This window comes from Chrysemys picta, chromosome 11 (assembly GCF_011386835.1).
Source record: "Chrysemys picta bellii isolate R12L10 chromosome 11, ASM1138683v2, whole genome shotgun sequence".
Lineage (NCBI taxonomy): Eukaryota > Metazoa > Chordata > Testudines > Emydidae > Chrysemys > Chrysemys picta.
This window is the reverse complement of record NC_088801.1, coordinates 28,140,960-28,168,275: the sequence shown is the minus strand read 5'-3', so window position 1 is coordinate 28,168,275 and position 27,316 is coordinate 28,140,960. Positions and strand designations below refer to the sequence as shown.

At 41.5% G+C, this 27,316-nt stretch overlaps 1 protein-coding gene across 16 annotated transcripts in view; it reads right to left on the bottom strand.

Moving 5' to 3' along the window:
• The window catches only part of FMNL2 (formin like 2), a 270,469-nt gene that overhangs the window by 21,902 nt on the left and 221,251 nt on the right, over positions 1-27,316 (bottom strand). For 9 of the 16 annotated variants that reach the window (XM_065561734.1, XM_065561733.1, XM_065561735.1 and 6 more), the window contains 6 exons: positions 18,160-18,234; positions 12,216-12,326; positions 9,179-9,328; positions 5,660-5,761; positions 3,113-3,428; positions 2,423-2,608 (listed from right to left, as the gene is read on the bottom strand). In XM_065561734.1, coding sequence (XP_065417806.1) covers positions 2,423-2,608; positions 3,113-3,428; positions 5,660-5,761; positions 9,179-9,328; positions 12,216-12,326; positions 18,160-18,234 — 940 coding nt within the window. Of the gene's footprint in view, positions 1-251; positions 273-2,422; positions 2,609-3,112; positions 3,429-5,659; positions 5,762-9,178; positions 9,329-12,215; positions 12,327-18,159; positions 18,235-27,316 lie in introns of all 16 variants that reach the window. The other 7 variants (XM_065561726.1, XM_065561731.1, XM_065561729.1 and 4 more) reach the window with 1 other exon arrangement.

Below are 27,316 nucleotides of genomic sequence, written 5' to 3'. Positions count from 1 at the left end.
ACTCACAAAGTTATCTGAAGGTGCATATTTTTTAACCTCCAAAAGGTGTTAAAATAAACTCTCTTTTCCACATGTTGTTTGCACACCTGATTGACATTTGCAGGTAATTAACAAGCAGCTCACACTCTAGGAACAATGTAAAAATTACGCAAGCCTGAAATTAAAATAACAAGTAGAAGGAGGAGGTCACAGCACAAAAGGGACAGAAAGGAAATGGGTGCAAATACTTAAAATACTTAGCAAGAACCTACAGAAAAGCTTGATTGGCCCATCTTACCCGGAAGCAGAAAGAACAAAGAGAAAAAAAATAGTGATGGTTAGAATAGTATAATTAATCAATTCACAAGTTCCCAATACATCATGCTAATGTGATCACATGACATCGTATGAATAAGCAGTAGGAGAAATGTTCCCTTCTATGTAGGCATTTTATCAAGATTTGACACTTTCATCTTCCTTGGCTCAGTGGATTTCCTTAAGAACAAATACTAGAGAATAGTCCTCCATACTACAATGGCCCAAAAATACTTCAGGAACATTATAGTAAACTGCAGTATAGGAGAACTGTGCTGCAGGCTCCTACAATTCTCTTTTTAAATATGAGGTACAAATCAACCTCATGGCCCATTCATATACAATGCACAGAGACATTTACTTGGCAACACAGACTAAGCTAACTGTAAATCCCAGCTGGCTGTGAATTAATCAATATGTAAGGATAGCATCAGTATCCATTTCAAGCAGCTTTCAAAATCTACTTCAGGTTATTTTCCTTCCTAGAACCAATCAGTTCACAGACTTAGGGAGTCCACCTACATCACACTGGTGTGCAATATACTTACTCACATGTAAATACCGTATGTAAATCCTATCTCAGTCATTTTCTACCCACCAACTAGCTCTGTAATTTTCTGTAGTTCAACACCTTCAGCACTCGCTACAGGATTTAAATCTGGCACCAGAAATCAGAAAAGCATTTCCAGTAAACCCTGTGATGAGATTCCTGAGAATTGCACAGGACCCTAGGTATAGCCTTTTCTTCTCATTAATGAGCTTTGCTCAGGGAACTGAGTGGATTTTAATGAGCCACACTGCAGCATGAGGCATATAATATTCCTCCAAATCACACTTGACTCAAAGGAAACGATATTAATTGTAGCAAGACAATACACAGAAATGGAGCAGGCTGACTGAGCACCAGGTTTACAGGGAGGTCTATGACTAATGACAAAATCAAGCCAACGGTTGTAGATTAAAAAAGGAAAAGGACAGAGAGGAGGTCAGACAGGCAGGCAAGCTGACATTATAATGCCATTCCAAAACCCCAAATCAGAATCCCTCTGCTGCTCAGCTCACTCTTTCTATCACCACAGGACTGAGTTTGAATACTGGACGAGTTTCAGGAAGAGAAAGGTGAAAGGAAACCACATACTGTAGCCCCTTACCCATTATTAGTCCAAGAAGATGTGGTGCCAAAGGAATATTACAATAGCGCACATGCTTTGAAATCGGAATACTATTTTTATAAACCTGCCAGGGAAAGCCTAATCAGTAATCTCAGCTATACGCGTGTTACTTTTTTAAACATACCATTACCCACTAGTTCCATGGTGACTCTGCTTCTCAGAGTTTTCCTCCTTCAGAGGAAACAAAAAGATCAAAGGGTGGAAATACTTAATCAGTTTTAAAAATATATTAATCAGAACTCCTCGGCTTCTCTCGTTCTGCAATTATAGTGTGCTCTCATGATCTCTTGGGGGGTGATACCAAGTAGTACTCACTTGCTGGGTTAGGTACTTGGTATAAGTCAAAGAGGGCATAAAAATAATATAATTAGATCTGGTCAAGGACTTTCTTTTCCCAGAAAAAATTGCGACAAAACCAAAAAAGTTTTCCTTTTTGTTCAAACTTTCTTCAAAAATGTTCAGGTTTTCATTGAAAAAACAAATCTGAAACATGTTTGGGTTTTGGCAACCACTATTATATATTTTATTTAGTTTTTTTATTTTAAACCACACATGATTGAATTCTGAAGAAAATCTGCAAGATTTTGACAAAAACAAACATTTTTTGAAAAATTTGTGTTATTGAAAAAAGCCAAAAGAAAACAATGTTTTGACCTGCTCTAATTATAATATGAGAAAGCACCAGCAGCGGGGAATCCTTCATAAAAGACACTAGCAATTTTATAAACTCCGACTATTCCAAGTGGTGGATAGAATGTCGGAGATCAGTATGGGGGTGTCTCTCTGTGCTTTATCATCCTCAGGGAATGCTCTCAATTTGATTTTTTTTTTAAATTTACTAATTAAAAAAAAGTCACTTTCTGATGGAGCTCCTTCTAAACAGCATGGCTGGATTTTTTTGTAATTTATTTGAAGAATGCACTGGTGGGGCACGCATGTCAGTTTCACTGTTTTACCTGCTAATCCTGAGTTGAAAATCACCGTGGGAGAGGCTGTTCCTGGCAGAGGGGGTGCTGATGGTGGCGGTGGGGGAGGCAGTGGAGGAGCTGGGGCTGTCTCTGCAGCTGGACCAGGAAGAGGTGGAGGTGGTGGTGGAGGCGGAGGTGGAGGTGGCATAGGTGCTGTCACAGGACCGTTTTGCACTACAAAAGGAAGGGGAAAAGACATGTTTGCATCTGAAAGCATTAATCAGAACAAAACCAACACCCACCAAAGAATTACCTATGAAAGAACTAAAAGCCACAAAACATTATGTCTCTGGGCTAGATTTCTCAGCGGATGTAAACTGAAGCTGGTAGCTTCACTGACTTCAACAGACCTATGCTGATGTAAAGCAGCTGATGATCTGGCCCCTAGTTACTATACATACCAGTGTATGCATCTCATTAAAAAGAATGAAACAAAACCATCTGCTCTGATCAGAGCAGACTTTGTTTTCTGCATCTGGGTTCAAACACTTTGGGTTTGTCAAGTTGGATCCATGAATATTCACTGTCGTGACTGTCTGTTGTGTGACAATGACCCTAAGTTACACCCTCAATGGAGCTTAAACCAGCATGAAACCAGTGAGAGTGAGATCAGGCACAGTGAGCTGCACCATCAACTTCCAACCTCACACCTGCCCCTTGAGTCGTACTATTTCTCACCTGTCTCAGATGTTGGTGGTAATGGTGGTAATGGGGGTGGAGGTGGCGGCAATGGTACTGAAGACGTAGCCCCAGTCACTGGTCCCACACATGTGCCAGCTGTAGCTTCTGACCCTGATGGCAGTGTCCCAGAGGCCACAGCAACAGGAAGAATAGAGATGTCACCATCACCTTTCTTCTGAATTTTAATGGTCCCTTGCTTTTCCAGTTCATGGATCTTTTTCTCCAGGGTTGACTGCCGCTGGATGGCTTCCTCTTTTTCTTTGACCATTTTTCTCAACGTGTGAACCTGGGTATTTGCATCTTTGTAAATTTCCTGCAGAATTGTCCAAAAGTAAAGAATTTACTTGCATTCAAACGACAGCACAGAGCCAAGCTAGAAATAGAATGACAGCATGGCACTGGATTGCCCCTTGTGCTCAGTGATAAAGCATTTTGATGAGAGCAATACCTCTTCATTTGCCTGAAAGAGGGTTCATTTTGCATTTCCCCCCATGTTAGCATTAAGAATGTGTACATGAATGAGTTGTATAAGGAATCTCAACTCTGAGTACTAGGATAGAATTTGTGGCAATCAGTGCTAAAATATCTCCCAGGTAGACTACTAGGATTATGTTAATCCTAAATAAATAGTGTGATATGATGATCATATATCAGCCGAACTGTGGCCTTCCCTTGCTTGCTCCATGTCCAGTTGCTAGCTGCCTGGCCTGCCTATGAGCACATGTTGGACACTTGGTAGAAGCAGGGACAGAGCTGTGCCTGCCCCTGGTCTCTCCCCTTTGCCTTGCCTAGGAGTGGTGGCTGGGGACCTGTGCAACTGGCTCATATTCCGGGACAGGGATTGTATCCCCTAGTGTCCAGGGCATATGGGACCAATGGCCCATATCAGTGTGTAGGCAGCTGCACATGATAGCATGGCCGAAAATCTCTAAGGGCCTCTGAAGCCCTGATTCTGTCCTCCTAGCTGCCTGCCTTAAATGGGTATAGTTCTCTACACCAGCGGTTCTCGAACTGTGGGTTGGGACCCCAGAGTGGGTCGTTTTAATGGGGTTGCCAGGGCTGGTGTTAAGACTTGCTGGGGCTCAGGGCTGAAGTCAAATTCTGAGCCCCACCACCCAGGGCTGAAGCCCTCAAGCTTTGGCACCCCCCAGGATGGCAGGGTTTGGGCGTTGGCCCCCCAGCTTGGGGTGGTGGGGCTTGGCCTTCGGTCCCCCTTCCCGGGGTCACATAGTAATTTTTCTTGTCAGAAGGGGGTCACGGTGTAATGAAGTTTGAGAAACCTGCTCTACACCAATGATATAACTGTTTCCATATGACCTAATGTACTTCAGACAGGAAAAAAACAGAGACTAAAGACTTCATAAAAATCTACAAAATGAGACAAACATATAACAGAGAAAAATATTTAATAGTGATGGAACTTGCCTATTGCCATTTCTTTAGCAAGACCCGCACAACCCTCTGTGGAGATTATATGTCACATCCGCAGCTAGTGTAAATTGGTGTAGCTCCATTCCCTATATAAATATAATTCTCTCTATGAGATCTATGGATGTAAAGTGCTGCACAGCACCTAAGATAATGTAGCTTTGGCTAGATACATACTACGGAGAAAGAAAGTCTTGACGCCTGAATATGCTGACAGTGTTTACCTGAAACACACCAGCTTGTTAGCTAGTCTTGATCTTGCTGTGCAAAGGCTAATGGGCTCTGCTGAGTCACTGAAATAGATATGCATCCGAAGAAGTGGGCAGTAGCCCACGAAAGCTTATGCTCTAATAAATTTGTTAGTCTCTAAGGTGCCACAAGTACTCCTGTTCTTTTTTGCGGATACAGACTAACACGGCTGCTACTCTGAAACCTGAAATAGATAGCTCGTTATCCTGCCCAGATAAAAGGGAGATGCTAATTTTTTGCTAGAGAGAGAGAGAGAGAGAGAATCTAGTGTGTGAGCTGAGCAGTCAGGAGTAAGTCAGTCTAGAAGCAGCCAGCCTGTGGAGAAGTTTTGGGCTGAAGTTTGTATTTTATTAAATGATCTTTTATATGATTAATGTCTGTGCTAATGAAGCCATACACCAGGAAGGGAGTGAGTTTGGACTCTACACAGTGAGTGGACCGTATTTGACAGCACACAAGCAAGGCACCTGCTCAAACGCCACTGATGCTATGCACCTAAACTTTTTGAAGGCTTTAATTCAGCCTCTAATTTTCACCCACAATCAACTGTCTGCAAAACTATAGGTAGAATTAAATGCAGACATGAATGATAATGTTCAGACATCTACATGTCTGATTTGGCCAGGCAATCAGAGAGTTAAATGTCAGTTCTTTGCACCCACAAGTAAATCCGCCTGCCATCGATTATGGGTGCAAAGTTAAGAGGCCATTAAAAAAGTTCAATCCATAAAGTCTGAACCATGTGTAAACATCATGATTCACTGTCACACTCCCATTCAAACAATGAATTCCATACTAAATACGAAATGAAATGGAGCTCTTTCTCCTGAATGTGACATCTGTCTGTAATGTCATCATCACACTTACTCGAACAACATCCAGTTCTTTGTTTCTCTGCATAAGCTGCTTTTCCAGTTCCACAATCTTCGCCATTGCTTCATTCTCTGTGTCTTGCAGTTTTTCCGATAACTGTAATTGAAAAAAAGATATTGATGGTAACGGATTTCTCAAACAACAATATCAGTATCACTAACTGGAAAAGTGGTACCTGGCAAGCTATTGACATTGGGCCAAATCCTGAAGTTCTTACTCAGTAAAGCTCCTATTGAAATCAATGGAAATATTGACTGAGTAAGGACTTCATTATTTGGTCCATGGGGCATGAACTGCATTGTTGATGGTCCTGTTAAATCTGAACATCATTTGCTAAATCTGATCAGCAGCCAACCCAATGGGACTGCAGTTATTGAGTCTGCTCAAGAAGAGAATATCCTACAAAGAAAGCAAGACTTCCGGGCCACTTTGAAAAAACAGTTAGGAAGTCATCACTTTACTTATAAACTGAGTAAGTTTGATCTGGAAATCACTGAGAGACAAAAAATCATGGAACCACACAATGCCATTTTTGCAAAGTCACTTTGCAAAGTAGAATCTGCATCCCTAGGGCCCAAATTTATTGTCTTTCAATGACTGTCAGATCAGATTTGCTTATTTCACAAATAAAAATGTTTTGTTGTTGTTGTTTTTTGTAAATTGCCAATCCTACAAACTTAACTTGGATCTGAAAGCCAAACTGTAATTCTGACTGAACTGGAGTGTATTGTAAATGGTAATGTAAAATTGTCTTCTGCAGCTCTGTAAACTTTGAGATAAAGATTTTGCAGTTGGAACAAACATAATAAACAATTTTGTTAAAGCATGAACTTGAGAATTTCAAGTCTTCACTTGCATAGCCAAATAGATTTTGTAGTGCAAACAGAAATAAGAGGCAGAAAAAAACTTGTTTTAGTAACTAAAGTAGCCAATTATGTCTCTAAACACTCATAGTTAGCAGATCTATTAAATAAGAACACACTGTTTTTACCAAGGCATTTTTCAGCACAAAATACCTCTTTAAGGAAGAGGATATTATAGTCAGTTCTAATGGTTCTACGTCAAGCCAATGTTTAAAATTTGGAGTAAAGTCATGACAGGAATGAAAAAAAATTACTTTGGGGGTTATTTTTTAAGTCAGGAAAACACTTATTTTTAAAACAGGAAAGTCATATTTTCAAGACTAAAATAATTGATACCAAAAATGTCTGGCATGGAAAAACTAAAAGCTAACAGTGCATCTCAGAGTGATGCTGCACTTCAGTCCTCATTACTGAGCCATGTGGAACACACCTGAGCCTTTACCTCTTGAGGCCCTAGCAGTTTGTTTTATGAAGTCCAAGTGCATATCTGTTCTCTATCCATCTCCTTTCGGCATCAGACACAGTCCTAATGCTCAGAGATTTAAAATAATCCCAAATGCATGCTTCCTCAGTCTGTTTCTGCTTTACACATACTTAGTGTATGTGTTGGAAGTCGCACAAAACTCTAACTGTACTTTTATGGCATGGAATGTTTATCTGCTCTATTTATTTGTACCGTATTGCTAAGGAATCTGCAATTTATATGTAAATTAGTTTTTCTGTCCATAACTCGATACAGACCCAGGCTGCCAAATGATTCCATCTGGAACTGTAATTCAACTGAAACTAAGAATTCTGGAACTATTGGAATCCATAAGCTCCAACCCACAAAGCTAGGACCATATATGCTTGATCAATGGTGAGGTTCCCACCAAGGACAACAGGAACTATATGCATGTGAAGCAGAACCAGTATGGGTCCCCCAGACAGGAACCAGGTGAGTCTGATCAGTCAGATTCTCTGGTTATGTCTACATTTGGAGCTAGGGGTGTGATTCTCAGCCTGATTCTCATACATGAGCTAGCTTTCTATGAGCTAGCATGTTAAAAATATTACTGTAGCACGGGCAGCAGCAAGTGGCAGCATAAGCTATCCTGCCTGAGGACATACCCATGGGGTGGCTAGCCCATGCTACTGCTCGCCTCTGAATATACTACTGCAGCTACCTACTATTTTTGGCATACTAGCTTGATGAGAGCTAGCAGATTGAAATGTCTATTCAATATGGGAATCATAGAAATGTAGAACTGAAAGGGAACTTGAAAAGTCATCTAGTCCAGTCCCCTGCACTGAGGTAAGACTAAGAATTACCTAGACCATCCCTGACAGATGTTTGTCTAACCAGTTCTTAAAAACCTCCAATGACAGTGATTCCGCTGTCTCCCTAGGTAATTTGTTCCAGTGCTTAACTACCCTGACAGTTAGAAAGTTTTTCCGAATGTCTAACCTAAAACTTCCTTGCTGCAATCAGTGACTTCCAGATCAAAGTACTAAGTAAGAACTTTACCAATCAACGTGTACCGGTTGTGTACATATGATCAGTGCTTAAGTGGTGGATTTTTCAAGATGCACAGTGACCTGTGTGCACATACTGGGAAGGAAAGAAGATTTTATGGTTAACTCTGACGATCTGGGGTCAGTTTCTAGTTCTAATCCAGACTCACTGTGTGACACTGGGCAAATCACTTAATCTCCCCTTGTCTCAGTTTGCCACGTATAAAATGGGGATAATACTTTCCTAGCTCACAGGTAGGAGGGTAAATTCACTAATATCTGTGAGGTGTTCAGATACTACAGAGATGGGGCAATATAAATACCTAGAGAGAGATAGACAGACATAACACATATTAGACCCAAACTACTAATCGGTGCAATTCTATTCTATTTAGACTCTTGTACCACAACAATCACTGTGGTATCTGAGAACCTAGTGCTTTTCCCCATCCCTGGCTATGGTCAAGTAAAACAAGATAATCAATTACTCAAAAGTATAGGAGGAACCCTTTTCTCAGTGAGTCTGTAAATGGCCTAGGAGCAAAGCCACCAATTAGCTAATGAGTGGAGAATATGAGGGCTAAAATACATTCTTGTGTGTCTTGTTTTTCATTACAAGTTCCTTGTGCAACAATAAAAACACATGGTTGTTGTTGAGGAGTAGCCACCACTACTTGATGTCATTTCATTGTTAACATGAATGATTCTAAATTGAATCCAGAGTCAGCTCTAAGTACGAAGAGAAGCAGCAGCCTCTGCCAAGTCCCCACTGACTCAAGATTGGAGGCCTCCCCACAAGAACTGCAGTAGGGGAGACTTGTCATGTCTCAAAAATGAAGGAAACATAAAGTGTAGTTTTCCCTACTGAGGTCATACCACACTTAGCAGCACCTGGATTTCCATAACCGGCTGCACAAGAAACCATTCCTGAGATGTTCTTTCCTGACATTTTTCAAGATTTGTTCAGATCTAGATGCCAAAAACCTGCTTAATCCACCATCAGGAAAACAGCCCAAATGACTCCTCTTACGCAGAGGCTCCTGACACCCAGAGGTTCTACCTCTGGCTAAGCCTGTGCTTGCAGCAAGCCCACCAATATAAAGCATTAACAGCTTAGTCTTAACTAAGTCAAAGGTCATTTCAACTTTGCACTAACATGAGAAATATTTTCTTCCAGTTCTTCAACTCTTTCCAAGGCTGCGTTCTTGGTTTCGGCATCTTCAAGCAAAGCTCCCACATCAAACACATTGTCCAAGTAAGCTTGAATCTGCACCTGCAGTTTGTCACTCTCTGTGTGTTTCAGCTTCTGAAAGTCCAAAGTAAAAGAAGCGTCATGAAATGCATTCAGCAGCATGCAATGACAAGGCCACAAATACTGAATGGATTCAAACACATTGCAATCAAGTTAGGCCCCATTTTCATAAGTGCTTAACTTTTTAAACATCACTGAGAGTTATAAATAATAAATGGCAAAATGTAAGGAGGCCCGCAAAAGTTGAGAACTTTAAAATTAAGCAGTAATTTTTTCTGTAGTAATATTGGCATTTTCTTTAATGGCAGGTGTTTGAGATCTTAACATCTGAATATGACTATTAACAGCACATAAGCAAGAGCAAGACACAGACAAGAGTACCAAGCAGAATGTGAAGACTCACTGATGTGCCATGTAAAATCTGTGACAAACATCTATGTATACACAGGAACAGGCTCACCCTGGGGTTGGTGTGGAGCCACGCCTCACCACTGCAGTGGAGAGTTCTGGGGGCGAGATGTTGTGGTCAGGGAGATAAAAAATACCTCCTGGAACTCCCCAGTATACAGACAGGTGCAGCCAGTTCTACCAACTGGCACAAAAGGAGAGGAGGGGCTCTGCCTCCTTCCCACCCACTCTGGGCTGACTAGTGCCCCACGAAGCAGTAGGTGACAGTAATCTTTGCACTCAGGTAAATAAATGGAATTCAACTGTGCCTGACCCCTGAATAAGATGAGGGAAAGGCTCCGTGTGCCTTCTGCCTTGTGTATCTGTGCAGAGGCTCTGTATCTGTTCTCTATTGTTCTGCCTGTGTTTGAGATGAGCCCACATAATTTGAAATGTTAACCTTTGAGCTGAATAGGCATAGGTCAGGAAGAGATTGTGATGAAATATCTTTTTAGATGAACTACAGTTTTTGTGCTGGCTGAAGATCATCCTCAATATAGAACGGAGTGCTCAGTGTCAATGTGTACATGTTCCTAGCAGAGAGCAAAAAGTAGCTCTGGCTCTGTTATCACTGAGCAGAGCCAAAAACCAGCAGGAACAGACGAACTCCTAAGCAACAAAAATACTGTTTTCCATGTAAATGTTCCCAATAATAAAACACTGGGGGAGAGAGAAATACATGGGGATAGGGGAGAAATGTGATATAAAAGCAGCAATCTCTTTAAATAGAACATTTCCAGAAGGTGCCAGTAAATATCTAAAGTCAGGGGCTAGGGGACTTCTAGTCACCATTCAGTAGGAAAATGTGTTATTTTTTAATCTTAGGACCACAGCATTTAATCATTTGAAGATATACTACCCTATGCTGTGTCTGCTCAACAAATTCTCCCCACCTTACCTGGTCACCAAGGCCCTGATTCAGCAAGGTGCCTAACTCACATGCTTAAAAGTCGGACATGTGCTTAAGTACCTTGCTCCACTGGGCCCCAAAGAACAAAACCAGACCAATTCATTGATGTTACGAAGGATGAATTTGGTTCATTATGGCCAGCTGTGAGGCTCAACTTTGGAACAAACTTAGGTTTGGGGAAATGAATATTACAAGATGAGGGTCAAATTTTCATCCATGCTCCATGAGCAGGTTTACATCAATGGTCCCAGTTTAGCAGAGACAATTGCTACATTTTTAGAAAATATGTATAATCTCCTTACTCTGTCCCCTCCAAAAGCTCTCCTGGTTCAATGGACTTCAGGGGAGTTAAAAGGCTTGTCCCTATTTTTCTCCCCAATGTCCCTTTTATAGATTTCCATTGTAGGTATGTCTCCCACTGCACATAACAGGAGTTCTGTACCTGGAAGCAGGGGAGAAGATACCCCTTACTTGCTAGGTAAGAAGTATTACTGAATCCCTAGAGCCACTAACATGATTAGCTCCTAGAGAAGATAAATGTTTAAGACTAGGAGAGTTAGGCAGACCTTTTGACTCTTTCAGTGTGAGGGCAATGCTGTTGGGGATAAAGATATATAGAGAGATGAGGAGAATGAAATAATCAAGGTAGCATGAACAATGTAAGGATAGTTCTGCTGACAACAGACATCATGCTTCCAAGTAAGTGTCTGAGGTTACTTCTTCCTTTTGCTTCAATTTGTCATTTTTACCAAGTGATCATTTACTCATTGCTTTGCCATACTCATGGTTTGATTCCTGCTGCCCAGAGGATGGTGTTTCTGGAGCCAAGAATCCATGAGTCCCATTGCTGAGCATGGGGGTAGGGACTGAGCGAAGCTCTCAGAAGCTGTCACTGGGTTTACTTTGCTGCTTTGAGGCTACTAGCAGAAAACGGTTTAGCTGCCCAGATGTCTGAAATGAGCCCAGCCCTCTCAGCAGAGAGGTCATTATATTAGATTCAGGTTCCAGCTCTCTTGGAACAAAGATCACTATGCTGGAAGTGTGTGCTATGTACGGTTTCATTCACCTTACCGGGAACAGCAACTGATCGCACATTTTGATCAAAAAAATACAGAGCAAGGACCAAATTCACTCAAGGGTCTGTGTTCAGCTTGGAGCAGGGCCCCCAGTATCAGAACGTCTACCTGGGAGGCTGCAGCAACACAAAATGCTTTCAACATCCCCCAAGAGACCGGAAAGCAGCCCTCACAACTCCGGAAGTGAGCTGTGCTGGCCAATTAAAGCAGTGGGGAATGGACTGAGGCAGTGAATCCAAGCTATTGCTTTTGCAGTTAGGGGTTCTCTAGAGCCTATAACATTGTAAAGCTGCCCTCCTAAAATGGAGTCCAGAAGGGAGGTTAGAGGTCTACCACCTGGGATGGAGTGGCCCTTGCCGGCACGGAGAGGCACAATCTGCAATTCTCTGCACTAGCAGAGAGCCCAATTGTCATTCAAGCCATGCAGAGGCTGGCACTGTACAAATATGTTAATCCATTTGGGAAATAATGACCAGTTCTGGTCAGAGTAAAACCAGGCCATACTCACATCCAAATATTCGTCCAGGCCTAACTTCGTAAATTCATACTGGAGATGAACTCTGAAATTCATGTCCTCTACTGAATGGACTACAATGTTGATGAACTGCATACATGCCACCTGTGGGGGAAGAATCATCACAGACGGAAAATTTAACAAGAAATAGAGGTGCATCCTTTGTTTTGTACAGAATGCTAGGATTTGCCACACTGCATAAGAGTACTTAAAGATGATTCTCCTCCCTCCTACCCAGGGATAATAGCTCATGCTTCAGATAGAGAAGGAAAAAAATCTGCTACAAACCTGGCCAATTGAACAGCAGACGGTGTGTGCAAAGGCAGCATGCCTTTGTGACATCACGAAAAGCACAAGATTTGGGGCCTGATCCTAAATCCAGCAAAGTCAAAGGAAGGACTCCCACTGACTTCAACGGGGATTGGTTCAGGCCCTCTGTTTTGACAAACATTACTACAGATGTTATGATTGTTTAATGTTGTCATATTTACCATATATGGAAACTCTCTGATTTTCTTCTAAGAGTCAGATGTTTTGTTTAAAGTAGTGGATCCTGGCTTAAAAGGTGTTTGTTTATCCTGATGAATGGAAATGTGGGATTCAGGAATGTCTGTAGAGCCCAGCTTTGTTTTATAGTGCCCTTTACATTGTCCACGGAAATAAAATGTTTTCCAGGCAATCGTTAGATTGTCCATCCGGTGTTAGATTTCCATCTGACTACAGAAGTAATTTAATTAGCTCTTGAGAATAAAACAATGTCATTTTTCAAATGAAGGCCACAATTCTTTCCTTTAACAATGATACGTGCATTTTGTTTTGCAACTTGCTGGCACTGTTCAATTAGACAACAGGACTGGGCATTTTAAATGGAAGGTGCCTTGTTGTTGTTCTTGGAGATTTCAAAATCCAAGATTTAGTAACTAATGATAAGATTCATACTACTTAGCATATAAATTAACACAGACACAATGAAAGAAACAAACTCTCCCAAGCAAGGTCATCTGGAGCCATCACTACAACCACTCCATAACAGACGAGACAGGGTGGTGCTGAGGCTGATGGCGGAAGGATAGCTGCAAAATGCAGGGTGTCAGGTTATATCACCCAACTGAGCTTGCCTGTTCGTTTTATATAGATCTAGCTTTCCAGAGCGATAGTTGTTGGGCCAAATTCTGCCCTGAGGTACATGTTCCCAGCTCCTATTTAATTCAGTGGAAGTTGCACGTGCTTATCTGACCACAGAATTTGCCAGATTCGTCTCAGTTATTTTGATAAATGTCTTTGTATAGTTGTTACCTTTAAGCAGTAAAATCGAGTACTGATATATATGTTTGATAGATTTTTCAGTTAATAGGCTACACTGTCTATTTTTTTCAGTTACACAGGTATTATAGTGTAAATAAAACAATACTGTATGTGTGTTTAAAAACAGTCAGTCAATCTGTTTAGGACTAACCTGAAAGAAGATTAATCCCATGCAGCATGATTTACATACAGCCAAGAGTTCAAGAACAATCTACCCCTTTGGGGTCAATCAACATTTTGCAGGAAGAAGTAAACAAACAGGAGGACTACGCTTTGAATTGCCACCTACCAGAACACAATAAAAAGAATGACAGCTAATTCTGCCTCCTGGCTGTTTTTGTAGAGACCGCCTCCAGGTGGTCAAAGAGTTGCTAATACAACATCTTGGGCACATAGCAAACTGATTAACCAAGAGTTAAACATAGCTTGTGTCAAATGATTTTGTGTGTGTGTGTGTGTGTGTGTGTAATATCCATACTGCGTGTTTTATTTAAATATTCTGTTTCCAGAAAATATTGTTTAGGTCCCCAACAATGCAAATACAGTTGTGGTTAAGTGTAGGGATATGCCTGAATGACAACCTCCTTCTCCCCCTGATTCAAAGATCCTTTGCATTTGGGAGGTGTGTGCAGGGGGCGGTGTGGAGGGGAGGCGTGTGTGTACAGGAGAGGGGGACAGTGGACATCCAAATCCAAATATTTCAGCTTGGACCCATTTCTAATTGGAAAGCACTCCCTTAACATGGCTAGAAAACTAACTTCATTATGTGAATCTTTATAGTACAATATATTCTTCTCAAGTTTCCATAATCAAATACTCTTTTTTCCTAGTATCAGTACTGGCCCTAAACTGCTGAGCAATGGCACACTGGAGGGTAATTTAACAGAGGGCCAAATCCTCTCATTTTAAAATGATCCGTTACACTCTCTTATTTTGCTTAATAAATTCTTGCAACAATAGGGGCAAATCCTGAGGTCCTTTCTCAGGCCCTAATCCTGCAAACATTTATACACATGAGTAAAGAGTTTACTAGATCAAAGTAACTGAATGTAAGAATTATTTTTAAAATTAAACAGTAATGAGTTACTGACAACAGTAACAACCCTCTCTAAAACACTTCTTTTTAGTTACTCTTTCCTCTTTTCACATTAATACCCTCTTATTTACCTCCATCCCCATGTCAGGATATAGTTAACAGAAAATCCTTTTTGTTATCTTCTCCAGTTGACATCAAGCTGAAGTCAAGTAGCTGCAGAAATATCTTTATGTTCAGCTATAACTTGAATTATTACTCAAGTTTTAACAATGCCTCCCGGAGTCCTGATTTTTTGGCATAATTTTTTATCATCCTGCCATAACTGACTTTGGCAGATGTTACAAACCCAAATGCTCACACAATATAGGTGGTTCATCAATCCAACATGGAAGAACTCTCCACATTGGCTCTCTCTTTATGGTCTAGCTTTCCCCCATAACCCTGAAGCATATTTGTCATAGGTTGTTTTTAACAGCAAGTGGATATAGTCAGAACCAGATGGTGACAAAAGGATCCAATCTGTCAAACCATTTGTCATTAATTTTCTGTCTTTCTGCTGCAGGCCTGTCAAGTATTTAATCACTTAGAAAAAGTAGATGGAAGCAACCCAAGGACACAGATTTTATTAGTAATGGGCCAGCTCTTGACAATCCTTACTCAGAGACATGTTGTTCCATTTCAATCAGATTTCAACATTGACTTCAATGATGAGCTCTAAAAATTCAATGACTCAATAAGGCCCTTTACTCAGGGGGGCATGGATCAGCATTCACATAACATGCCCTGTCAGTACCCAGAGACAACTGGCCCCACTTTCAGAGAGCACAGTGGGATGGTGCAAGGAAGGATTGGTAGGCATCAACAGGACCTAAATAAGAACTTCATGATTTGGTCCATAATGCATAGTCAGTTACATAGGGCCATAACTATATACAGCATCTAACATAACATAGAAAAGACACACTCTACCCTTAGAGCAGGCTATTTAATAAGTGTAGGCTTGGAAGGATTTGATTATTATTGGTAAATCCCACCATACGCTCACAAACAATTTCACTATGCACTCACAAACAAATAAAACAAATTCCATTGATAATAATTGAAATTTACAGATAGGCAAAGTAAGAAAAATGCTGCTTCAGAAATTATTAGCATTTGATTTAAAGGTATTTACTTTGTATATTTTGACATGTGACATTGACAATTTGTGTTTTAATAGTTATAAAGCTTTAACTTTTTGAATCTCAAAATCTACTGTCATTAAATAATTATCATCTGACCCCTCCATTGTCTCACCATCCCATATCTTCCTGCAACTGTGAAATTTTAAATCAATAAAAACTGAAAAAATCCTTAAAGCCCATAAATTTGCACAACTGTAAAAATTTCAAGTTATAAAAATCCTTAAAAAATGCTTAAAAATAAACATTGATATTACCTGTTGAAATTATGAAAAAATAAAAACTGAATTCTGCCAAGCCTGGATATATGTAAGTAAAGGTTAGTTTTTCAATATAGTTGGATACTTCCTGGTGGCCTGTGGAGAGCTGGCTGACCACATGGTTCTGTCTTCTTGTTTCCAGCTGCTAAATTGCAGTAAAAGAGGCTAAAAATACACTGAATACTACCCACATATTACTTTTCCATGTAAGCAATTGCTGGAGTCGTTACAGGGATATTATATGATCACGAACAGGTAGGGATATTGCCTTTGTGAATCTCCGTAAGACAAATCTTTCTATTGAGTTGTAGCCAAAAATGCGACAAAGTTTGAGAATACTTAATCTATATGGTGCCTACCACAATGGAGCTCTGGTCCCACCCTGGAGCTCCAGGTGCCGCTGCAATACTACTAACAAAGAGCAAGAACAAGATTGGATGGAGTTCAATAAGCTTAGTATAGTTATTTTAGATTTTGTAAAGCTTTTGTTTCAACATGAGAAAGTAGCCACAGAATTTTGTTTACTGGACAAGCCCAAAGACCGCAGTTTAAACATTCTTTATTGGGTGTCATGTTCTGTTGTTTTTTAAGAGCTCAAATATCAAAAGAAGCAGATGGTTTATTGGATTGGTAATTAGACATTTTGTTTTTACTTCTCCATCATGGGTTTGAGTTCGGCCCAAGTTTGCAGGGGCTGAAAATCATTGCCATGGGACTGCAGTTGAAAACCTACGTGAAACGTCATGGTGGTCTTAATCTAATTCCTAATGGACAGAAGTTCACATTACAAAACCCATCAACACAACTGGCAGTAAGTGCCCTCCTTGTTGGAAGTCTTAGCAGAAAGGCCAAGGCTTGAATGGGCACAGAGACGGAACCATCCTCTCACACCAAGAGGTGGTCAAATTTGAGGCACATCGGCATGGGCAGCATTCTGAAACTTGCAATGGTGATGCCTGGGTTGTGTCTGTTCTGTGAATAAATAGAGGGCTTTGATTCCAGGGCTTTCAAGCTGACACCTTTAGGAAATACTAAAATTGACTTACGGTACATTTTTCAGACCTACGTTAAGGCTCAATTCATAACAAATTCCTTATGTTCACCATTTAAACTCATTCATCATGTCATGATTAATCAGAGTTTGCAATGCAAGATCTGGAGTTTGGTGTGTATGGGTGCCAATGTACTCTTCTGCTATGTTTCTATTTCCTTCCCTGTTTCAGGGGAAGTGGAGTCTGTGAAAATGCACAAGCAAATTGAGGAACCAATAGCGGTAAAAACTAGTGTTATATTTATCTACAGATAAGGAAGGACAACAGCTGCAATGAGTCTTGGTCATACTTCCCTGTCATATGATGTGATGTGAAGGGTGTTTGAGGATGTTGGCATCTGTACACTATGCACATCTTGAGATTTCAGATATTTACTATTCTCCCACCCAGTTAGAGTGCACAGTACTACAAACAAGTCCTCCAATTGTGCCTGCCAATGATCACATACTGTGATATTATAGTATCAGACAGTTTTACAAAAGCCTTTCCACTACATCAAAAGTGCCCACATTTTCTGTTACCAAGGGCCATATTGGCAACTGACTATGGGCCCAAAGGTAGACATTAAACTGGATAAAAGGGAGCACACTGTAGCAAACTTCATTTTTGACATGTAGATGGCCCTTCTTACTGATTGCCAGCTTTATTGTTAAATATATGGCATCTAAAGGCCCCATCTGTGATCAGGGCCGCACCATGATAAACACTATACACATGGTAAGTGACTGTCCCTCCCGTAAGAGTTTACAATCTGAACAGACAAGACAGATAAAGGACAGAAGGGGAGACACAGGCGTAGGGAGCCTCACAGCACATCACTGGTGTAGCTGGGTCTAGAATACCGGTTTCCAAGTCCCAGACTGATGCTCTATTGAGTGGTCCACACATATAGCCCGTAAGTACAGTAGCTAATAATAACACATCCTGAGAGTATCAATAGCAAAATTTGAGCAAAGTAAAGAATGGAAGCTATGTACGTTTGAAGATATTCAATACATAATTAACAGAAAAAATGTATGTAAATCTCAAAGGAGTATCGGGGAACAGGAAGGGACATAGCAAAAAGGAAAGTTTAAGTTTACTAATGACAAGTTTAAGACTTACCATAAAGTCTATATTGTTGTCTTCATTTCGGAAGTGTTCCATCAGCTTCTCAAAGCGCTGTTTCTCTCCACAAACCTGCAAAGGAATCACAGTGTACAGTAACTCCTCACTTAATGTCGTCCCGGTTAACATTGTTTCATTGTTATGTTGCTGATCAATTAGGGAACATGCTCGTTTAAAGTTGTGTAATGCTCCCTTCTAACGTCGTTTGGCAGCTGCCTGCTTTGTCTACTGCTTGCAGGAAGAGCAGCCCATTGCAGCTAGCTGGTGGGGGCTGGGAACCAAGGTGGACCGGCAGCCCCCCTATCAGCTCCCTGCTCCCCTAAGTTCCCTGTGCAGCAGCTGCCCAGCAGGCTAGCAATTGCAGCTGTCCCTCCCCCCACTGCCATGTGCTGCTCCTGCCCTCTGCCTTGGAGCTGCTCCCCAAGACTCCTGCTTGCTGTGCAGGGGGAGGGAAGGAAGAGGGGGCTAATGTCAGGGTGTCCCCCTCCCCCCTGCTACTGCACCCCGCTTACCCCATCTTCCATAGAGCAGGGGGGACACACCAGGGCTCAGGACGGAGGGAGCTTACAGCAGCTGCAGTGTCAGCAAGCTGATCTAATTAACAAGGCAGTGTACTTAAAGGAGAAATGCGCATCTCTCCCTCCATTCCTGCTGCCTTGTAGAGTGAGAGAGTTAACCCTTGAGGGCTCAGCCAATTGCTAGTTCATCATTTAGCAGTAAGGGAAATATCCCACCCTTTGACTCCTCCAGCTCAACCAAGCTTCACAATCATCATCACTGTGTACCAGTATTAAATTGTTTGTTTAAAATTTATACTGTGTGTGTGTATTTTATATATATATATATATATAGTCTTTTGTCTGGTGAAAAAAATTTCCCTGGAACCTAACCCCCTCATTTACATTAATTTTTATGGGGAAATTGGATTCGCTTAACATCGTTTACCTTAAAGTCGCATTTTTCAGGAACATAACTACAATGTTAAGTGAGGAGTTACTGTATCTGTTACACAACCACCCACTAGAGGGAGTGCTAAAAACATTAAAACCAAGCTTACATGCTTATTCACAATCCTTTATGCACCAACAGTCTCTTCCCTTATTCAGATTATTTTCTTCATGACAAGTCGCTGCACAAACATTTTTGACCCTCCAAACTCTGACCATCAGCTGTGCTGCAAGTCACCAGAATCAGTACTCAGGCTTAATTATAAAAGAATACTTTGCATGTTTCCTTGCCTTTAAAAAATTTAGGCCAGATCATCAGCTGATGTAAACGGGTGTAGTCAATGGTGGTGAAGCCAACGGAACTATGGCAGTTTACATCAGAGGTGGATGTAGCCCTCTAGCCAGTTTACTAACCAATCATGTTAGATTCTTTTCCCCCTCAACACATTTGAATGTAATGCCATGCTGCAGAAGACCAAATTACAAGGTGAAAAACCATGAAAATTATCCTCTGTCAAATTTAGAGGTGATGTAAGTCAAACACTGGTAAGTCTGTGTAAATGTTAGCTGGTGTGAGTTATATGGCAAAAGGTAGAACAACAGGACCGATGGCAGGAAAAGCAACCAACAAAAGGAAGAAATAAGCTCTGAGATAAAGGAGGTCTCCGTACATTATTTTATATCTTTACATCTTTCTACTAGTTAGTTTCCCAGTTTTGATCCCACTCTCCTGACTCCTCAGCATAATACATTGTTTATACCAATTTACAGCAGAGTTGCAACACAGTAAATAAGTTGAAGGGTGAAGGAAGCTGGAGTGAATGAGTGCTACAACCATAACGAGGAGGACATAAATAGATTGCTAGAAAAATCCGATGTCCTCTCATTCCCTACCCAAGAACTGCATTTCTTAACACTGAAGTGTAATCTAGTCCATCATTTATACACTTTCAGAATCTGGCCACAAGAAACTAAATTCCAGGAGTCTTTTCTCCTCAAAAAGCAGTTCAAATGAGACAGACAAGATAACTCACCTAGAGAGAGACTTAAGTGCCTTTCACTACCAGATGGGGGAGCACTGATTCATAGCCCCATAGAATCATAGAAAATTAGGGTTGGAAGAGACCTCAGGAGGTCATCTTGTCCAACCCCCTGCTCAAAGCAGGACCAACACCAACTAAATCATTCCAGCCAGGGCTTTGTCAAGCCAGGCCTTAAAAACCTTTAAGGATGGAGATTCCAGCACCTCCCTAGGTAACCCATTCCAGTGCTTCACCACCCTCCTAGTGAAATAGTGTTTCCTAATATCCAACCTAGACCTCCACCACTGCAACTTGAGACCAATGCTCCTTGTTCTGTCATCTGCCACCACTGAGAACAGCCGAGCTTCATCCTCTTTGGAACCCCCTTCAAGTAGTTGAAGGCTGCTATCAAATCCCCCCTCACTCTGCAGACTAAACAAGCCCAGTTCCCTCAGCCGCTCCTCATAACTCATGTGCTCCAGCCCCCCAACTCTCCTTCTAATAAAGTGCTTGAAGCTCAACTTCACTGGATCTGACTTTACTATAGGGCCAATCCTGCCTCCTCCCCTGTGAGGTCAGGGGGCCCTTGGCAGAAGAACTAGTGCATTTCTGCTGCACGTGGGGAAGAATTGGGCAAGGCCACACAGGGCTCCCTTGCATGGCACAGAAATTTGCCTCTGCGGAGAGAGTCAGAAAGGTGTAAGTGGCAGATAGGTCTTGTATGGGCACCCGGCACTAGGGTAAATTTAAATTATATCAAATAGGTGAGCTGCAACAGCAGCTCACAGGCAGTGAGCAGCACACAGACTCCCTTACTCCCCGCAAATACCCTTTGAGGCTAGTGAGATTGCTTGCTGGAGTAAGGGTTTGTGCTTGTGCGTTTCTTTGCAGGATCAGGACCTAAAGTTGGAGGGGGATCACAGTGCAGCAGTCACAAAAGTTCCAGTGTTAGTATGAATACCAGAGATTAGGAACCACCGTCTTTAAGCACTGCACTAAATAACACGGTGGGACAAATTCATTCCCAGTGTAACAGCACAGATTCAGATCAAGAACAGAACAGAACAAAATAACAATGGTTTAAAAGAATTTGAGATTCTCAGGGGAAACCAGTAAGATTAATGTGGTTAAATACCCTAACAAATCAATACATAACAGTACACAGATAACATGAATACATAAGCTAGCTAGCTGTTGCCATTTATTCCAGAAAAAGAAAAAAATCCATAGATCTATTTGCTTGCACATGGAAAACAACTTGAATTATTTATTATCAAAGGTAATTGTTTCCAGTCAACAGCCATATGTCTTATGCTCTCCAGTGCATTTCTATTTTTCAGATATGTTTGCTTACGTATGTCAATGCTTTTAAGAGGCTAAACTGTGATATATAATCACTGTATTCACTAAAACTTGATTTTACACTAATACTGTAGTTCATAGCCTCTGGGCCACATTTTTTAAAAGGGACTTGGCTTGGCTGCTCATTTCTGCACCTGTAAATCATTTATGCCTCCCACAAAATATAATTTATGTGCACAAATGGCATCTAGCTAGCTCATTTGGAAGTGAAAATATCATTTGTACACACAGATTCTGTGCTATTTATATAGGCACCATCTATTATGTGCATATAAAATAGCAATCACAGGCACAGATTTAGAGGCTGTAGTTGGACATATGTCCCTACTGTACATGTACTGGCACCAATCACTATGAAACTTCTTGTACTGGAGAGTTATAAATGTTTTTAGGCCAAATTCTGCTGTCAGATATGGGTGTAGGCGCCTTCTAATGAAGTCAATGACAGCCCAGCATACACCTGAAGCCAGGGAGAGAATTTTCCTGCTTAGACCTTGAGCTCATTTCTGCTGCCCTTCAATTCAATGGCAAACTCCCAGTGATGTCAGCAAGAACAGGAATTGGCCCATTATGTTTTCATATAAAGATGTGTCTTTATCGGGGCAGTGCATATCTGAGTGAATTGATACTCACACCTTTATTAGTACTGCATCAAATTATGCTCTCGACTGTGCCTGCCTCAGAAAGAGGTTCCTAGCACAGGTATGGAATATGTGGCCAATGGGATTATAATTGGAAAAGCTATGCTGATGGGGAAGGACCCAAGAGAGCAGCAGGACTGGAACTTCCCTTTTTTTGTGGATTCTCAGGATCTGTGAGGATTAAAGGCCACACCCTTTGCCTTCCCAAATCTTAGTCCCAAGGGGAGACCTAGCTGGAAAATCTGGGAGGCACTGTTGGCAACTCTCATGGTTTTATCAATAGTCTCAGGATATTTGGTGTTTTTCTTAAAGTCCCAGCTCCTGGAATCATGTGAGTCTCAGATTTCATTAAAAAGGGAGGGAAAAAAAGAAGTTTCTAGGCCCAGGTTGTGAAGAAAAGCTCAAAAATGGGACCCGAGTGCAAGCTAAGGCTTAAAAACCAGACGGCAAAAAAACAAACACAAAAAAACCCCAACCAAATTGTGTTTTTGCAAATCTCATGATTTCTTGGGGCCTGACCCATGATTTTTGAATGCTCATGTGTAGGGTTGTTAGTAGTGGCAAGGTTAACTCTGAAGCTAAATTCTCAGCCTTTCCTGGGCTCTCTGTCACCACCGTCTCCCAGATTTCTCACCACAAGGGATGATATGACCATACACCAGTTTTAAGTTACCTATCCTACCCTTCCTTGGTCATTATTCTTGTTAAAAAGTAAACTCTGAATCAAGGACAATTTTTTTGGATGTACAGTGCCTAGCACAATGGGTCTTGATTTGGGCTTCAGGGTGCTAGTGTCATATCAATATTAAATAGTCATAGCAAGTTATAAATCTCTGGAAAGGAAGTTTTATAATGAAAATGCTAGATGGTCCTTAGTGTAACAGCTCCAACAGTGCTATTATCACCATGATTAATTAACAGATTACTTTTTATCCTCTTTGGCTTAACATAGGTTATTCAGTTTGGCAGGCAAAAATATTATAAGAGCCTTCCTACAATAAAGAGACATGCAGCGTAGTTCTGAAGAAGAGTTCTGTGTAAGCTCGAAAGCTTGTCTCTCTTGCCAAGAGAAGCTGGTCCAATAAAAGATATTACCTCACCCGCCCTGTCTCTATAATAAAGAGACATGTAATTGAGCTTGATGGCTGAGACATGAGCATATACATTTACAAGTCTTGGTCTCCCAATTTAAGGAGGGCATGGCTTCCCATGGATCACCCTCGCAGATAATAGCAAAGTTGGTCTTTGGTTACTTTCAAATTTGCTGTGGGTAGTTCCGGGACTCCTTGCTGTGTGCAGTTGCAAAAAGAAGTGATCAACTTCACAGCACCATTTGAAGCAGAAATTAAATTCTCCTGACGTCAGAGTGCTAATCTCAGACAGGAGCTAAATGCACCAACAGCTGCCTGTGAAGTCCGCTGTTAATCTTCACAAAATGAACCATTTCCTTCTAGCTTCTCAGAACTTCTCATTATTAGTGAGGAACAAAACTCATCCATGTATGGTCTCCTTCCTTCAATGCTCACAAAGTTTCCAGAAGCAGAAAGATGGTGTCAACCTGTGCTATACTCAAGCCTTGAAAGAGACAACGTTGACTAGTGGAAGCAAGCGTAACTCCTGCTTGCTCAGAGCGGCACTCTGTCCCCCGGTAGTAGTAGCTAGCCCCCCTCCTAAAGATTATTGAGCCTGCTATAGCCTTGCCTAAGAAACGTATCTTTTTAGCTCATGCAGTAGAGGCTTATGCATTAAGCTCCAAAGGTCCCAGGTTTGATCCCCGCAGCCGAAGCCCCTGTGTGGGTCAGCATTACACAAGAAACTGCTGCTTCCTAAACTTGTGACTGGTTTAATATGTGGCAAGCAACCTTTCCATGCCTCAGTTTCCATGTCAATAACAACACTTATCAATTCACCTTACAAGGGTATTGTGAGAATTAAAGGGCTTTAGAGTTGAATAGTTCTATATAAGTGTTAGTGGAGTCAGATATATGTCACAAGTCCATATAAGAGAACTAGTAGTGTTTACACACTTTCTTCTTAGTCAAATCTGGACTAATGCCCCTGCATTGTTAGTGGGCAAAGTGCTACTGGAGGTTGTTTTTCTGATGACATGTAAATTCCAGGCCCTATCATTAAAATCTGGCACTTTTCAGAGAAAAATTATCACTGCTTAGTGGCAGCTAAAATGAAATGGTTAATTACATTCTGCCCATCTACACTGTCCTGTAGTTTTGATGGAATAAAGATTTCTCCATTCCCCATCCTAAATTGTAGTGTAGTGTTACTCTAGTATTTAAAGAATGGCAGCTTCCATTCTAGATATGGCTGCATTTAGTTAGTAGATGAAATGATCCTAGCGTGTCAGCGTCTGTCATGAGTTTCACACACTCTGTTTAAGATTTGGAGACCACTGAATAACAGGCTGTGACAGGGTGTTGGGGAAAGGGTTGCAGATTCAGCCCTCTGTCACACCCACTCCTCGTTAGGGAAACAAATTAGAGCGGGCTGGAGGTAACCTGGCCCTAACTGGGGAGGCGGAGACAGCTGCTACCTAATTAGCCTGGGGTTGCATAAAAGCCACAGGGGAAGGATGCCAGGGGAGAGCAGGAGGAAAAGAAAAAGGCAGGGAATAGAAGCAGGGCGATAGCTCTCCCTTCCTGCAGACGGTGAAGGGTTACTTGTACTTAGTGAACTGGTGGTGGGAACAAGCCTGAGAATAAAGTGCACCACTGGGGGCCCTGCCACGCTCTGCTACATGGGTGCAGTATAAATGTGAGCTGGTATTTGTTATGTCTGATCTTCCCTCCAGACCCACCACTGCTGCACTGGTTATTAGAAATCACCCAAGGAGTAAGTTAGGGGCAGGTGGCAATAGTTGGTACTTAATACATTTATAATTATATTTGTCTTAGATTATAAGCTCCTCGGGGTAGGGACACAATGGGTCCATTTTGCTAATTTGTTTTGTTGTTGTTGGTTTTTTTTTTGTTTTTTTGTTTTTTTTTTTGCATCACCACCACAAAAATAATATATAAAGGTCGGAGGCTAAAAGCAAAGAGGAGCTATGGGGAAGGAGGCTGCAGTCACTCCCTGGGATGAGGAAGGTTCTTAGGGACACAGAGGAAGTCCAGGGGGGGAGTAAGCCCTGAGATCCTGTCCTGGAGTAAGGAGTCTAGCACGAGACTAGGAGGGGGTAAAGTAGCAATGGGAAGCAGAGAGGCTGTGTAGGAAGGAGCCCAGGGAAACAACAACAGGGATGCGGACGGAGCAGACCTGGACTGCCAGTTATACGGTCCCTAGGCCAGAACCCAGTGTTGTGGACCTGCCCAGGATCCCCTTTGGCTTAACATAGGTTGGGACTGAACACTGTCCTATTGGGCTTTGTATACCCGGAAGGGGAGGACTAAATGGTGACCTAGCCAGGGGGCCAAGTTGCCAAAAGAGAGACTATTGCAGAGTGAGCAGAAAGGGGCACCTCAGGCTGCTTTCCCAGACCTAGACAGGAGGTGTACTAGTGGTGAGTGGGAAATCTCGTACCTTGCCTCTCACATGTTTCTTGCCTTCTGTTCTGATTGTATATGATATACACAATATGATACATGTCTTGTTACCATGGTGTACAATTGCTGCACTGGATTATTATTTGGACATTTGTGGTCAGATCCTGATGTCAATGGGGTCTTTGGCACTGGATCTCCCTGTAAGAGTGTAGAGCTGGGACACTGATTAAGATGGACTAATTGGCTGGATAACACCATTTATATATATATATATACACAGAGAGAGAGAGCCCTTATTCTGTAACATGTAACCAATAGGCCTCTGTGTGGGCTCAACTATCCCCTTGCACACCAAACATTGTAGGATTGGTGCCTAAGTTCCATCTCGTACACATGTTATATTTATTTCTTTTTAAATGCATCCAGTTAAACTCTAAGCACATGTACAATAAAATAAACAAACACATTACAAAACAAATTACACCAATTAAAAAAAATAGACTTCACTCTTCAGTCAATCAAGTCAACCCAACCATCCACACCACACATACCAAACAGACTGCATTCTCTATACAATATATACCATGGAAGTAATGATAGGGCATTTAAAGCATAATGTATTTTGAACATTGATGGAAGGAATATGTTATGCCTGAAGAAGAACAGGACTAATAATTAAGGTCAAAGACCCAATGAGACATAGCTGAGATGGACTGAATGGAAACAAGCACTAATGGATAGAGCTAGTCTATTTGATGCTTCTTTCACATTTGAATCAAGCCAGTCCACAGCTGTCATAAGTAGTGGGAGAAACACACATAAGGCTGATGTAGATGGGCTTTATAGTGGAGAGGAAACCTCTCAAGATGGGTTTGAAATAACTGACATGTTTAGAAAGTGATTTGTGTGGCTGTTATGCTTTACTTTCTGACTTCTAAAGCTGATAGGAGATTTTTCTACAGAAACAATTTTCAAAAAGACTTTCTGCAGAACAATTAAGTGTCTTGCTGGGAGATCAAAGCGCAAGTGTTCATTGTGACACCCCACAATACTGTGCTGACTGCTAGAACATCAATTGTTCCAGGGTGTTTCTCATTGAAATCAAGGGAGAATGTGCAAGTTCCTGCTTCCACCCAGAAATGCTTTGTTTTGCAGTGGGTGGCACAGGAGATGGGGAGAGACAATTGGTCACATCGATAAAGAAACTATTAGCATAAGTGCTACAAAGCCAAAATCCAGACTCAAATATGAAATGCTCATAAGTACACTCAGAAAAGGTAGGCAACTCAAACAATAAATGACATGTAATGCCCATCATCACAAGACTCTCCTGGATGCTTCACAATCATATATCAGATATTTTAAAACAATGGACCAGATCCTTGTACTGCAACAAACTGGATGCAAAGTACCTCCACAGAAACACAAAAGAAGTGATAATAAGTGCCAATACCCTGTCTAGCTCTGGGCTGCTCCACTTCCTCCACGCAGATTATTCCTGCCAGAATCAGGAATAATTTGTGTTTATGGCACACATAAAGCTCATTGTCTGGTCTGGTCTACTTACAGCCCTGTCCTGGAGTGCCCTACCATGGGTCTAGCAGAATAGATTCTTGGTAAGTCTGGAGGATTGCCAGATTGAGGGCATAAAAATTCTGCCTCATGTTCTGCTTTGGCCCACATCT